The sequence below is a fragment of the Schistocerca americana genome, chromosome 8, assembly GCF_021461395.2.
Source record: "Schistocerca americana isolate TAMUIC-IGC-003095 chromosome 8, iqSchAmer2.1, whole genome shotgun sequence".
NCBI classification, from domain to species: Eukaryota; Metazoa; Arthropoda; class Insecta; order Orthoptera; family Acrididae; genus Schistocerca; species Schistocerca americana.
In genome coordinates this window covers 398604509-398621054 of record NC_060126.1, presented here as the reverse complement: position 1 = coordinate 398621054, position 16546 = coordinate 398604509, and the positions used below count along the sequence as shown (strand labels likewise).

Sequence of the window (16546 nt, the reverse complement as noted above, 5' to 3'; positions counted from 1 at the left end):
GATAGCAGCAATGGACAGAATACAGTGGAGGAGGAAACTTGTAGAAATGTGCAGTCCACTGGGCCTGACAACATAGTAGTAGTAATGTGTATGTGGGTTCCATAGATCTGAAAAATGTGCCACAACTATTTGGTGAGTTGTTACCTTTACTGCTTTAATTATATTCCATGAGGACTTTCCATTACCATATCTAAGTCAAACTGTTTTAATGAAGGTGACTGAATGAATTTTTTATTATTGTACGGACCTCAGAGGCAAACTGTGTTATTGCAGATATGAAGTACAATATAGATGTAAAAATTTATACAGAAAATTTTTAATCTCTGAATGAAAAATATATAATGCTACAGATCACTTATGCAAAATACTCTACAAGTACAAGAATGCGCGTATTTCAGACACACCATTTTTTTCGCATCAGTCAGAAATTCATCAGATTCACAGACATTTGGTTCTAACAGAAATTCTTTTACCTTCCTGTTGAATTACTGTATTGGTAGGTTCCTTCTATGCTGAGGTGTGACATTAAAGAGTTTTACTGATTGTACACAAAACATTTTTATGCTTTGTATAATGGGTCATGTAATTGGTGCATGTAGATCTCTATCTCTTCCAGAAGGATACATTTGCAATACTGAACGAACAGTTGCACTTCAGTCACCACTGGCTTTTGATACTTTTAGTAATATATTGGCTACATAATATTTGACAGACCACAGTCCCTATTTTGCCACCTTGCTTTCTTCTTATTTTATGTATTTATAAAACGGATATATTTTGAATATATCAAGATGTCATGATCTTCGGGTTGTCTGATGTACAGCTTCATTTTAGTGATCTTAATATGTTAGGTTTGTAATTCTTTCCACAATATGTATATTATGGCACCAGAATGTGAGTTGTAAATATTAAACTGTACCTTTATTTTTCATGCCACATCTTTTTATAATGTCATATGTAAATGGTTATGCTTTATATGTCTGTACATTTTTTTTAAAGCAAGACTGATTATTTTACTTATGTAAAATAAAACTGTTCCAGATTGTGTGTTTGTTGCATTATGATAATGCAGTGCCTGTGTTGTTCAGAAGTATGATGCAATGTTCCTACAGACATGCATACATGTCAGAAGGAAAAGACATTGCAGCAACTACAGCCACTACATGTACATGAAACGTGTTTGCAGTTGCAAAAATGGACAACCATCAGCTATATAATGGAATGATGACAATTAAAACTGTGGCAGACCAGGACTTGAACACAGATTTCCCATTTACCATTAATGATAAGTGGGAAATTCAGGTGTGAGTCTGCCAGCACAAATTTTCATAGTTGTCATTCCATTATTCGGCTGATGGTTGCCCATATTCACAATGGTACTCTTAAGATTAGATTAGATTAGATTTACTTTCATTCCAATTGATCCATAGTGAGGAGGTCCTGGATGTAGAGCATGTCAGAAAAACAATAATACATGACAAATATTTACAACTAAAACAAATGTTCATTTTATTTATAAAGTAATAAATGTAAAATAGAACTACTACAATACTTATTTACAATGAACACATTACTGCACTGAAATGGTGCAGAAGTTAGATTGTACTTTATATACAGGGTGTCCCATTTATCTTGACCACCCTAAATAACTGTTTCTCCAGATGCAAATTACAAAATGTTTCAAGCAAATGTTCTTTAGCTGCCAGGGGGACATCAATCAGCATGAATGACTTCATTGCAGCTTTGTTTTTTACAAAGATATGAACAGAGGTATGACTTTTTTAAATGGGACCCTGTATTTTTTATTCAGTAATTCATTTCCTCTCCTAAAGACCTATTCAAAAATGTATCACAGCACACACACACATAAAGGCTGGGGACACTTTCAATTATTTATTGCACAAGAAGTAAACATTGTACAGATGTCATAAACATTGTATTTTGAAGAGAAACTCGGAAAAGTTTTTTTACAAACATTTGATGAGTGACACAGCAGACATCAATATGGTTTGTATTTTGAAGAGAAACTCAGAAAAGTTTTTTTACAAACATTCGATGAGTGACCCAGCAGACGTCAATATGGTAAACGAATTCTTGCCATATCCGTCCCAGCACAGCATTGTTGACTGTGGCAGTCACATTCTCTTCCGGAGCTATGCTGCATCACGTAGTAGAGGCAATACATACAGCAGATTTTTAATGTATCCCCACAGAAAAAAGTCACATGCAGTGAGATCTGGTGATTGGGGAGACCATTTCATGAAACAGCTGTCCCCTTCTGTATCATGGCCAATCGATCGATGCAGCAGCTCTGTGTTCAGGCACCCATGAACTTCACGATGAAAATGGGGTGGAGCCCCATCCTGCTGAAAGATGAATGGAGAGTCCAATTGCATTTGAGGCATCAGCCATTGCTGCAACATGCCCAAGTAGGAATACCCAGTGACAGTGCTCTCAGTGAAGAAGAATGGCCCATATAGTTTTCAACGTGACAAGGCAAAAAAAAACATTTACCTTTGTGGAATCATGCTCAAATCCAGTGCATTCGGGTGGATGCTTTGTACCCCAGATCCTACAATTATGTCTGTCCACTTTCTCATTAGTGTGAAAAGTGGCTTCATCACTAAAAATTAAGTGATCAACAATGCCAGTCACATCCTCATTCAATTGTTGCAACTGTGAACAAAACTCAAAACGCTTGTCATTGTCATCATCATTGAGCTTCTGCACTAGCTCCAATGTGAATGGTGTCATAGACAGCTTCTGTCGCAGGACTTTCCGCACTGTCATTGGAGCCATTTCAAGTTCACGGGATGCACAGTGCACTGATTTCTTTGGACTCCTTATGAATGTCTCTCGTACACGCTCCACATTCACTTGACTCACACTGGGATGTCCCCTCCTCTTTGCCAGGCACAAGCAACCTGTTGTAACGAATTTGTTGTGCCAGTGGTAAATGGCTTTCCTTGTTGGTGGCTTCTTACCATACTTGGCTCTAAACATTCATTGAACAGCTGTAGCACACTTGTTTGACACTCCAACACACAGAAAGCTTGCTCTGCACCTAAACTCGCCAAGTTTGCGACAAGCGCTTGCTATCAGCAAATTACCAAACTACGCTGTGATGGTACACACGAAAAATAACTTTCAGGGTTTTTATTCAAAATGACATATATATGATATCTGTGCAATGTTTGGTTCATGTGCAATAAATAATTGAAAGGTTCCTGGACTTTATGTACATTCTTTGTGTGTCTTGGTTATACTGAGAAATCCGTCAATGGAGAAGAAGGAGTTGGCCACCAACAAATCCTTGAGGCTTGTCTTAAAATGAATTTCATTGGTTGTTAAGCTTTTTATGGATGCTGGCAAATTACTGAAAATGTGTGTTCCTTAATAATATACACCTTTTTGTACAAGAGTAAGTGACTTTAAATCCTTGTGAAGATTATTCTTATTTCCAATATTGACTCCATGAGCAGAACTGTTGGTTTGAAAAAGTGATACATTTTTAATGACAAATTTCATGAAGGAATAAATATATTGGGAAGCAGTAGTTAGTATCCGTAGTTCCCTAAATGGGCCTCTGCAGGATGTTCTTGAGTTCACACCACATATAACTCTTATTGCATGTTTCTGTGCCTGAAAAACTTTAGCTTGGCTTGATGAATTACCCCAAAAAAATCCCGTATGACATTATGGAGGGAAAGTAAGCATAGTATGCCAACTTTTTCATTTTTATATCCCTTATGTCTGACGGAATTCGCATTGCAAAAAGATTTGTTTAGACACTTCAGCAGTTCTGTGGTGTGCTCCTCCCAGTTGAATTTATCATCAAGCTGTGATCTCAAGAATGTAACATTGTCCACTTCTTCTATCTGCTTGTCATCATATGTTAGGCATATACTCGTGGGACACTCTTTACAAGTTCTGAACGGCATGTAGTGTGTTTTTTCAAAGTTTAGTGACAAAGAATTGGCTAGGAACCAGTGACTAACGTCCACAAATAGTTTATTAGCCGATCTTTCTAAGACTACACTTGATTTGCTGTTTATTTCAATGTTTGTATCATTGGCAAACGAAACAAACTTGGCATCTGGTAATGTTACTGATGAAATGTCATCGATACACACAAGAAAAAGTAAGGTCCCTAAGATGGAACCTTGTGGGACCCCACATGCAATTAGTTTCCAGTTGGATGATGCCTGATAGCTTAATACACGTCTCTTTCCTAATACCACCCTTTGTTTCCTGCCAGAGATATAAGATTTGAACCATTTTGCAACATTTCCTATTACACCATAATATTCTAATTTACTTAAACGGATATTGTGATTTACACAGTCAAATTCCTTTGCCGGATGACAAAATATACCAGTTGCCTGCAATTTTTGGTCTAATGAATGAAGTACATTTTCATTGTAAGTGTAGATAGCCTTCTCAATATCAGAACCCTTTAGAAATCTGAACTGTGACTTTGACAGCATGTTATTTGCAATAAGCTGATTATAAAGCCGATTGTACATTACCTTTTCTAAAAATTTTTGAGACTGCTGGCAAAAAGTGAAATTGGACAGAAATGTGACACTATTTCTTTATCTCCCTTCTTAAACAGTGGCTTAACTTCAGCATATGTCAACCATTCAGGAAATATTCCACTGATAAATGACTGGTTACACACACAGCTTAATATGTTACAGAGTCACATTCTTTGCTGATATTTCACCATACCCGCTAGATGTTTTTGATTTTAAAGATCTTATGATGGAACATAGCGAACAGTAGTCCCATATTTAATTATTCACATTGTTATATGGACCATCAGTTACAATTTTTGTCATCATGGAACAAGGACACTGTAAACATCTGTACAGTCCCAAAAATGTTTTTCTGTTTTACCTATGTAAAATTATTTTAACATTTTTGTCTGTCGTGTTGGTGTTATAAGCCACAAATTTAATTATATGTATGTTTTGCACTGTCAGCTAGATTTTTCTGTCTATTTGACTTTATGCAGTTCTTTAAAAAATTGTTCCACATAAGTAATTGTTAGTCATTTAGCAATGTGTAGTGCCACTAAGGATACACCATCGCTGCCTACCAATAGAATTTTGTTTCATGCTGCTGTTATCACTGTACAACCATCAATCTGCCTCTGTCAGTTACATATGTATTATATAACTTCAGTTCATCTGTAAAACTTGATATATCTGGTATGTGTCCTTTACTTGTAATCTGTGGATATTTTTGTGATGTGTCCTGGCAGCACTGTTGCTTTTACTACATGATTGTGTATCCTCTGTTTCACAAATGTCTGATGATGGAGCACCAGCTAATAACATTTTGTTAAGTGATCTATACAGCATTTGTGCAACACTGTTCCAACTGTGCAACAAGCTTGCATGTTTCCCATACTACTTTTTGTTGCATCTCCAAATTTTATTAGGTCATGCTTGTCCCTGGAATTGTGCTTGTGACATAAGTCATAATTTTGGTAGTTGTTATAGTTCTACTTGGCAGGCAATACACACTGCAAAATAAAAAAAAAGGATGGCGGAGCAGTTTCCTAAGGTAAGGTCTAGGTGCCATGTTGTATATTATTCTTACTGCCTTTTTCTAATTTAAAAACATTGGTTTCTACCCTCTGGTGACTCCACAAAACGGTACCATGTGTTATGTAACTGTGTATCAAGGCATAATAAGCAGTTCTGAGAACAGGAATATTGGCACAGAGGTGTAGTTTCATCAGAGCAAAATATACCCTTACTAATTTTTCTCACCACTTAATCAATAAGATTATTCCAACATATTTTAGAATCAACTGTGGCCTCAAGGGAATTAACAGCATTTACAGCTTGTTCCATTAGCATGTTATGATTCTATGCAAAACATAGGTCCCATAATTTGACTGATACATAGGGGGGTTAGAATTACACAATCAACAACTTTACCAGTTCATACAGTTTTTGACAATCATTAGTTTATCTCAAAATCTCTATTGTTTCTGATGTTATCAAGACAGCAAGGTCATCTGCAAATAAGCAGCTGCAAGTTATAGGTTACATTATGTTGTTTTTTGTGATCTAAACACTTACTGATCTTCATGATGATTACACTTTATTTACTCTGGGTTTGTTTGAATAACTTTAGGAATTTACTATGTACTCTTTGTATATGCACCTGTGAATACATTACACATTTATCTAGTAATGAGTTGCCAAAAAATAAACCAAAATTGTTTGTATTTGCAACCAACAAAAACAATTCAGATTAACTTTAATATTATCTGGATTTTGTTGGTGATATGGAAGCCTATCCAGAAATAATAGTATTTATAATGATTCAATGGTTGTTTCATCATGGCAGCAGCAAAGTGTTCTTGGAAAACTAGTTTATGTAATCAACTGAATGAAAGACTTTCCTGATCTCATTATCTAACAACACATATACGTGGCTCACAACTACTTTCTACACTTACTGTGAACTGACAGTTGACAGCCAATGATTAGAGCTGTAGGTCTTAAACTGCTGTCATGAAGCAAAAGATCCACACAGTTTTTGGCAGACTTTAACTATAGTACAATTTTTTCTTCAAATACGTCAAGTGTAAATTTCTTTCAGAATTGTAAACAAAGATTCAAGTTCATTTGATATATCAGTTAGTAGTGTTTTAAGGTTGTTTTGAAGCCTTTGCACACTTTCTGCTGTGTTTTATCTCTTTCAGAATATGGTATCTTCATTAAGACTGGAATCTTTATGACCTGGGAAATGACTGGAGCTGAGCAAAGTCTCAGCAGATATCAGGGTAGCAGTCATAACCCCTTCCTTATTTTACACCCCTGCATGATTTCATGCATGTGTGCACACATGCACACACTTGCATGCACTCACGCGCGTGCACGCACGCGCGCGCGCGCGCACACACACACACACACACACACACACACACACAACTTTTCCTCGCATTTGTGTAATGAAACAATGCTTAAGAAAAGGACAGTAAATATAAATAGTAATAGAGAGGCAGGAAACTTTCACTGTTTAACTTAACACAAAATAAAATAACACATATAATTGACTAATGAATACTGGTAGCTGAATAAATTATTGACTTTTACATACTTATTAAGGCGCACAAAATCAGAATGAAGATTAAGTAAGACATCCTTAAGGCTCTTGTTCTGGTCTGTGAGATGTCTCAAATAGGCATGGTCTGTTCTCTCTTGTTTGCTGCTCGCCAGTGTTTCGGCAGCATGAACAATACCGTTTTCCTTTGTTGGTATAGCATCCACATCTTCTCTGCCATTGCACAACTGACCAATGTTATTTAAGACACTATTCATCCGAGGAATCTTTGGAAAATTTGGATGATTTCTTAATCTAAAATTCTGTAATTTAAGTCCACTGTAAGGTACCCTTGACTTTTCTGAAATACTGCACTTACTTCCTCCTTCAAGATAAGCAGAGAGAAGAGACTGAAAGTCTGTACAAGGTGGTGAAGGATAACAAGTACAATGTGCATGAGATTTATTAGAGTTTTCATCCAATGACCATGGGTTTTCTGGCTGTTTTCCTGTTTCTAGGCATTTCTCATTAGGAGGAAGTGAATCTTGACAGTCTGCTTGGGCCTTCTCTTTAGTTGGTTCATCTGATGTGTCAGAACATCTCATTAAAGCAGGGCAACAGGACTGCCACTCTGAACAGGCAGTGAGTTTTGAATGCAATGATAAAACTGGACGAAGATGATCACCTGCTAAGGTATGCTGCTTTTCACGCAGGAATACATTTGCTAACTCCATTGGTGACTGTCCTGATGATGGACGGTGAAGTTTCATGATTGAGAGCGTCTGCTGTATATTTAGGCCCAGATTATGGCTTGGTGTTATTGATGTTCCAACAACAAAAGGTATTGTATGAAAGTCAAATTTCTGTAATGAACCTGAACAGATATGTTTTGACTGAGATGATAATGTCGGCAACTGAAAATTTTTCTTCTTGCTAGTGATAAGACTCATATCTTTTGGAGGCACAGGACTGGCGTCTTGATGTTGTACATTTGGCGTTGTTCTTGTTTTTCGTCTTTGAATCTCATAATTTTTGGAGCTCTTCAGAACTTTTTTAAATGGCTTTGAAGCTGGAATCTTCTGTTTTATGACCTCAACGGTCATCATTTCTCCAGGAGATTCTGAGAAGTCGTGCAAGGAAAGACTATTATCTGTGGGTGCATTTGGCTGATTTTCTTCTGTACCATCTTGTGTATGGGTCCTGTCACTTTTGATGCTACCCAGAAGTTCTATGTTTTCCATCTCCTCTTGCAATTTGTCCTCATTAATGACATATTCATTTAATTTCTTCACTTTCTGAGTAAGATTTGCCAGTTTTTGATTCATCATCTTAGCAGGTCTTTTTGGGAGAGCTATTTTAATATCTCTTTCTGGTTTCTGATGGCCACCCACATTTGATTTGGTTGCTCCGGGCTTAGCTGCTGCGTTATGGTACAGCTCAACTACATTGTCTGTTGGCCATAACTTGCATGGTACTTGTGTTGTTGAGAAAGACTCTGTAGGACTAAATCTGTCTCTGTCTCCCCCAGATTCTGGTTTAAAACCTATGGTATTTCTTGAATCTGTGATTTTCAATTTATTAACTTTTTTCTTTTTAGGTTTTGTTGTGACTGATAAAACATCTTCATTTATCTTGCCTTTTTGCTTCACAGGTAAAGTGCAATGTCCTGCATTGTTTCTTTTTTTCTCATTCTTTTTATGTTTATTCTTTTTCTTCGGTGTGGCAGTTTGCAATGTGTCAGCAGAACCAACGGAATGAGCATTGTGAGATTTTGTCATTTTCTGCTTTCTACTTTTTTTACTTAAATACTGTTCTTCAAGATTTCTAGGATGATCTGGGCCACATACAAAATCATGTGGATTATCAAAAACATTGTTTTCTAAAAAATTGCTTGATTCTTCCTCACCTCTATCATAAGCCTCTTCTGGCAAACTCTGCTTGTTAAGGAGAATGTCATCTGTTTCTCGTTCTGGAGTATTTTCTTCTGACACCATAGACGCTATATATCTCTCAACATTTTCATATCTCATTTGGTGACGATCTCTGATCTTTCTTGATCGAAATTTCCTGCGACTTTCTTCTATTGAAACATTAAGTTTAGAATCCTTATGCACATTGTTGTGTATGTCCGCTAATAAACTGGTAAGTGTATCAGATGTAATTCTTTTCTCTGCATAAAGTTGTGAAAGATTGTTTGAAAATTTATTATTTTTTGGCCCATGAAGCTCAAGTCTTTCTGATGAAGCTTCAGACTGAGCTAAATTTGGAATTTTTGTCAGTTCTGTAATAGGCTCAGAACTATTTTCAGATGTCATCGTGAAAGTTTTAGAAGTTTTTCTATTTTTATTTTTATGAACTTGCCTTTCTTCTTTGTATGAGTCAGTAGTGTCCATAGGTGCCACTTCTGACTTTGTCATTAAGTAATTCTTTTCAATTGCATGACCACTTTTCTGTGTTTCTGCCTGAATGTCATTCATGGGATCATTTGTGCTTTCTTTTTCTGGATTTGGTTGCAGATCGTGGTATAGGCTTTTGATGTCCTTTCTTTTTTGGATATGAGTTACTTCTAATGGGGCATCAGTATTGCATTCTGCATTATTGAACATTTTTGACTCACTGCCAATTTCTTCAGACTTGCTTAATGCTACAGGTATCTGTTTATCATTAGTCTCTTGATATTGTCTTCCTTCTTTATGGGTGTCCAATTCTTCTGCAATCAGTCCTTCAGATGCACTTTTTAAGTGAGGCTGCTTATCCTCTGAAGGATCATTTGGTCTTTTATTTCTGTTTGAACTCTTTCTTGATTTTGCATTTGGGGCTTTCTTTATCATCTGCACAATAAATAACTGTATTAGGAAGCATTCATTACTATTTCAAAGAATCACAGTAAATATATTGCTATTTTCATGAACCATACCTTACTTAAACTATTACCGCCAGAACTATGGTACAGCATTTTGATACAGTTTAGTGTTTGTTTAATTCTGTCATAGTCAGTTTCATAACTTTCAATTTCTGGCAAAAGAAAAACACTGGAACTAGAATACAGAGCCAAATATGACCATAATGAGAATTAGTAAATATATGAAACAAGTTAATGTAAAATGGTTGTTAGGAAACACATGAAACTGTTAGTATCAGTCAGCCATGGAAAATTAAAATGATAAAACATGTCCTATTACAATTAAACAAATGAGAAACAGACAAAATAAAAATAAAGTCACACTTAGTGATAAGCAGTCACATGAAGGCATATCAGATATGTCTCAAATAATAGTTCTAATACTTGCTTTTTGTTTCATTTTGTTGCTGACTCACTATCTGACTTCCATGGTCAATGTTATCGCCATGACAAGAAACTTTCTGAGAATCATCTTTTGGTAGTGGGTAACTATACATTGGGTCTGTAAACACATACATAATCAGAACATTAACAAAATAATCAAATGAAAATGTTACAACATGTAAACACTTGAAAAATTTGAGTTCCCAGATATATTCAGATATGATTAAAAATAAAAGTAATAACATGTTCTGTATGTCAGGGAGGGGCTAAAGAACTGGAAAAAACCACGAGGTGTAGCCATAAATGTGAAATGTGTGTGTAGCTCAAAGCAAGCGTGTTGAAATTATTAAATCACTGCAAGAAGTTGTCTACAGTGTCAAGTAAAAGAATAAAATAGTTATTGGCAGAATCAAGAAACTGGAAGGTGAATGTGAAGGAGAAAAGCATGTAAAAACCATCGAAATTGGGAGTAAAAAATATGGAACTGCAAATGTAGCATTCACTAGCACAAAAATCATAATTGTAACACTAACTGGTCCACAACGTGTTTGTACAGGGTGGCGCAGGGAAACGGGAAATTTCGAAATAATGTCATTTCCATGAATAAATTCATAAAACTAGTAATTTATTAACGAAAGTGAATGTATTCAGTATGCCATTATTCAGTATGTCTTTACAATCAAAATGTCCAAAAGTGTCTCTTTACTTTTTAAAGATGACATCGGAAAGATGTGCTCCCATTTGGCGTTCACACTCTAACAGCCTGTTATGAAAACTCTGGAATGTGTGGTGTAGCAAATCTTGGGGAATGGCAGTGATTTTGTTTTCAATGTTCTCCTTCAGTTTGTGGATTGTTGCAGGACGTGTACGGTACACCTTGCCTTTAAGGTATCCCCACAGGAAGAAGTCGCACATGCTATCAGGGGATCTCGCAGGCCATGCAATGTCACAGTTACGTGAAATAATGCGTCTTCCAAACAATTGACAAACTGCTGCCATCGATTGTTGAGCAGTGTGTGACGTGGCTCCGTCCTGCTGAAACCACATGTTTTCGACATTAAGATTAAGCTTGTACAGTCTCGGTGTAAAGAATGTTTGAAGCATTTCAACATATCGAGCAGATGTTACTGTCACTGCACTACCATCCTCACATTCAAAAAAATAAAGGCCAATAACACCATGACATGATACAGCACACCATATTGTGACTTTGGCACTATGTAGTGGTCGTTGGTGAAACTCACAAGGATTGTCTTGTGACCAGTAACAAAAATTCTGTTTGTTCACGAATCCATTCAGGTGGAAATGGGCTTCATCTGATATCCATAAGTTACCAAGGAAATTCGCGTCCTCGTTGATTTTAGCCAATCTCTGGCTACTAAACTCCATATGTGAAGCTGGGTCTTGTTCATGTAAGTGTTGCACAATCTGCAACTTATAGGGATGGAAGTCTAATTTGTGCAGTATTCTTTGTAAGCTTCATCACTGAATCCCTAGCGAAGATGCATGCTGTCGAATGGAGCGGCAAGGACTTCTCTCGATTGCAGCTCTAGCAGCTGCAATGTTCTCTGAGGTATGTACCGTTGGAATGCCACCTGGAGGTTTCTTTTTCAAGGCAGATCCTGTTTCTTCAAAATTATGCACCCACGTTGTAATTGCATGTGCAGATGGGACACGTCCATGACGTCCAAGCTGGTAATGCTGTCAAAATGTTCTCTGCGCGGCAGTCGCACTATCACCATTTTTGTAAAACGCTCTCACAGCTACTGCACATTCTGCACCAGTCCAATTCTCCATGATTACTAAATGGCAATGCGTTCACATCAATTGTGCAAAGTTTCAAACATCTGCCAGCGCTACAGTGCTGCCAACTGTAACGTTCAAAATTTCCCGTTCCCCTGTGCCACCCTGTAGTACAAGAGGTACAGAGTTTGAAAATATAATATAGATAGATTTAAAAAAATCTGTTCCCCAGAGTGCAGCAGGAGAAAACACATATAACAGATATAGAAATTCACAAGCTTTTGGGGCCAGTGGCTCCTTCTTCTGACAAAATGATTGAAGGAAAAGGAGGAGTGATGAAGGTTAAAGACTGGTGAAGTTTAAGAAATAGGGAGAAGTGGGAATAAGTCACTCAGAAGGGAGACTTACTGGATGGGATGAGGAGGAAAAAATGATTGTTGGTGCCTGCACTGGATGAGATTTGAAAACCTGAGAAATTAAGGGTGTAAGATAGGGTAACAAGCAAGTTTCAGATTACTGGAAAAACTTTATGCTGGAGTCAATAATACCAGTAAAAGTATATATGTGTAACAGTTCTCCATGTTCTGATCAGTTAACCTAGAGCCAGACTTAATGTGCAAGTGAGGCAACAAATGTTACTAATAAGTAGTGCGGCAAACTTTACAAAAGCTTCATACAGTGCATGCAATAAATGTGAAAACATTTAATGGACCAGATTATCAAACTATGGATTAAATCATAAGTGGCTAAAAACATTTAGTTACATTATTTGTAGTATTGTTAAAGGAACAGAAAAATGTGCAGGCCAAGCCAACTATTTTGAACAAATGGTACATAGGGACTAGACCAATATGCGCATAATGAACAGCTTATGGACAGTCTGCACTGAAAATTTGCTAATGAAATCACAAAATAAAGATTTATCACTACGTCATTACCAATTAGTTACTTTTTAAACAAAAAAGGCCGTTTTTTTCAGAAAAGAAGGAAGTGGCTATTTTACACCTAAATGCTATAGGCATGTGTAAATGAGTTTACAGTTAAAATGTATGATGATGATGATACCAAAGGGATAAAACTAAAGTCAGGGTGAGGTAACATGGTTCAGCACTTCATCCACTCATGTTCTTGCCATACATAAATGATTTGAAGGAGTCGGCAGAAGTAAATGATGGCTCTCGTTTTAGTAAGGGTTAGTCTGGTCTCTGTACCTCTTATTTTTTCAGACGCACCACATTATGGTAACAAGTAGTTTGACATGTACCATCAGATTATGCTGTCTACTATATAATTTGAATTGTCTTATTCTATTTATGTACCTGTCATTGAATTTAATGAAATATATGACATGCAATAATATAAAACATAGTCTTATGTGTTAGCTCTTCCAGAGACCCTTTCATTTACAGAAGACATTGGAACAGGCTTGCAAATGGTTCACGTGAAACACTTAACCCTTAATCTTACAAAGACTTATGTCATACAATTCCAGACAAATAAAAATTATTTACAGTTATCAGAAGTAGAGATCAGTGAGCACATCTCATTAATTAATTAGTTAATTGTGTTCCCTAGAGCCAATTAAGAAGGAGAACCTTCAGGGATGTGGAACAAGATATAAGGAAACTGTAGAAACTAAATCCATATATTGTAATAATAATAAACTATCACTATATTGTTAAATGCTTATGCCATCTAAATGTAATAAAATAAATTACAAAGAAAGCTGCTACTCTAAAAAAATCTGCTGCCCTCAGCTATACTACATAACTTCTGTTTATTCCCTATTGGTAGCTTACTATTTATTTCCAGAATGAATTATCACTCTGCAGTGGGATGTGCACTGATGTGAAACTTCCTGGCAGATTAAAACTGTGTGCCAGACCAGGACTCAAACCCAGGATCTTTGCCTTTCATGGGCAAGTGTTCTACTGACTGAACTACCAAAGAACAACTCATGAACCATCTTCACAGCTTTATTCTGCCAATATCTCATTGCCTACCTTCCAGACCTCACAGAAGTTCTCCTTCAAGATTTGCGGAACTAACACTCCTGGAAGAAAGATGGAGACGTGGCTTAGCCACAGCCTGGGTAATGTTTCCGAAATGAATTTTTATGATGAGGTACTGGCAGAAGTAAAGCTGTGAGCGTGGGTTGTGAGTAGCACTCAGGTAGCTCAGCTGGCAGAACACTTGCTCATGAAAGATGAAGGTTGCATGCTCTAATCCCAATCCAGCATTCAGTTTTTAATCTGCCAGAAAGTTTCTACTATTTACTTGATTACATTAGTATGTTTTTCGGAAAACAGTTACCTACATCTGCAAATACAATGTCCTTGCTACAGTACATTACTACTCGTCATTCAGCTTCACAGATAATACTGCAACTTGCCAAGTAACTAACAGAACATTTTAATCTTTTGAAGTCAGATACTCAAATAATTTATAGGAAGAGCAACCAATGAATTACATTTATAATTTTCTATTGAACCAGTTGGGATTTTCAGTTTGTTGCTTTGTGTGAGATGGAAGCTTAATGAATGTCTTTGTACCAGACAACGTAACTCCACTCTGAACCATAGACAAGGAGGAAAGTCTACATGAAAATTATTTTTGTGTCTTGGATTGTGATTATGTACATCGCTGTTTAGCTGAAACTGATTTTTGCACACACTAAATGTGGCCCTGTACGTGATGTAATGTTCCCCAAGTGTTAGCAGATTTTGTGACTGTGTGTCTTCACGCAGTAGAGCTGAGACGATTTTATTGCTGCTTAGTAGACACTGTAATTACAATAAAACCTCTCTGTAAATTACAGTATCTATGTAAGTTTAAATGAACTGGCCTGGCAACTTTTTGTTCTCTCTCTTCTCGATCAACCATTGTCCGGTAAGGTCACAGTTAAGTAGAGATTCTGTTATTTGTGCTCATTTGCATGATAATAAAAATTATTATTATTTAATTTCATTGTGTTTGTAATTAAGAATAATCATACCTTTTTTCCTCAGCTTTTTTTCATGAATTTGAAAAGTAAATGTGGCTTACTTTGTGTGGGGATGTCTGTTGGTGAATGATTGCATATTAATGGCACCAATCACTCGAATACGATTGGTTTGCTTTCAAAATAGAACCTGCATCTAAAATTTCACTTTTAGCAAAATGAAGTCCAATAGCTTTTAGGCATAAATCATGTCCCAAAATCATACTTGCCAACAGACAATCCTGGTAGAGAAGCCTAGCTAAAAAATATGGTGGTAATTAAATTCCATAATTTCAATATTTAATTTCAAAAAGATAAAAAAAAGAAAAAAACTGCCACCATAGTGAGTTTCTTAGGCATCTAAATGGCTAATAAACTGTTTTGACGCCAGCATATGGATGTTGATACTTGATGATGATACTGACTTCAGGTCAATCAGTGGCATGGGTACCAGCACTCTTGCAGAACATGAGCTAAATGCTTAGTTATATGAATAAGTTAACCGAAAAACTCACACGCAAGTACAGGACATGGAGAATTTGTCCTGTTATAATGTGATGTGTACAGCTCACAGCAGCCTTGCTATGTGAATCATGTGCCTGACTATGGATCAGAAGATATTCCCTTCAAATCCTGGGAAGATAAGCATTTTCTTAATTGGTTGTAATTTCTGGGCAATGAATTTCAGATGCTACCATCTTTGTGGAGTGAAGTTATATTCCTGCATCTCATACCTGCATCTCAAGCTGCTTGCATGTGTCAGCATGACATCAGTTGAGTTCGGATGAGCCAAGTCAAGTTAGGGTTCAGATGAGGTCTTACACAGAAATTATTAGGTGTGTGAACCAGCACCAAGAAGACTTTCTGTATGCTTTCATGTCATACACTGAAGGCAGAGCCTAACAGAGTGGTTCAGTGGAAGTGCAACCTATACGTCCATGGACTGAAACATGCTCTGATAAAATTATTTGTTCTCCAGTCCCACTAAGCCCAAATTTTAAGATGCCAGTAAGGGTCCTTATTTAGTCACGAAGACTTCTGGCACTAGAAGTCACCATCATTCTGCCAATGGCCTTGTCAAAGAGGGCGGAGAAGCGGACAGAGGTTCAGCGCATCCTCACATCCTTGGGGGTGGGAAACTGCCTGTAAATGCGGAAGAATCAGCAATGATCAACAGCATGAGGCTGCAGAAGGCAATGGAAACCACTGCATTATAGACACATAATGTGTATCCACAGGACATGTGACCTGTAATTGAAAAAGTGTCATGATGATCTCTCCTTTGACAAAAGAATCCGAAATAGTCCTTCGTTTGGATCTCTGGGAGGGGACTGCCAAAGGGGTGGTGACCACAAGGAAAAGATTGAATAGCCAATGAAAGGATAAAGTTCTATGAATGGGATGTGGAATGTCAGAAGTTTGAACATGGTAGGGGAGCTAGAAAATCTGAAAAGGGAAATGCAAAGGCTCAA

At 36.9% G+C, this 16546-nt stretch overlaps 1 protein-coding gene across 2 annotated transcripts in view; it reads right to left on the bottom strand.

Annotated features, from left to right (window-relative positions):
• LOC124545200 overlaps positions 1 to 16546 on the bottom strand; it is a 100574-nt gene that overhangs the window by 57507 nt on the left and 26521 nt on the right. Inside the window, exons 2-4 of one of the 2 annotated variants that reach the window (XM_047124066.1) lie at positions 10356 to 10469; positions 9983 to 10080; positions 7123 to 9896 (exon numbers count right to left, since the gene is read on the bottom strand). In XM_047124066.1, the coding sequence (XP_046980022.1) occupies positions 7123 to 9896; positions 9983 to 10080; positions 10356 to 10464 (2981 nt within the window). In that variant the 5' untranslated portion in view covers positions 10465 to 10469. Of the gene's footprint in view, positions 1 to 7122; positions 9897 to 9982; positions 10081 to 10355; positions 10496 to 16546 lie in introns of those variants that run through there. The other variant, XM_047124065.1, reaches the window with a different exon arrangement.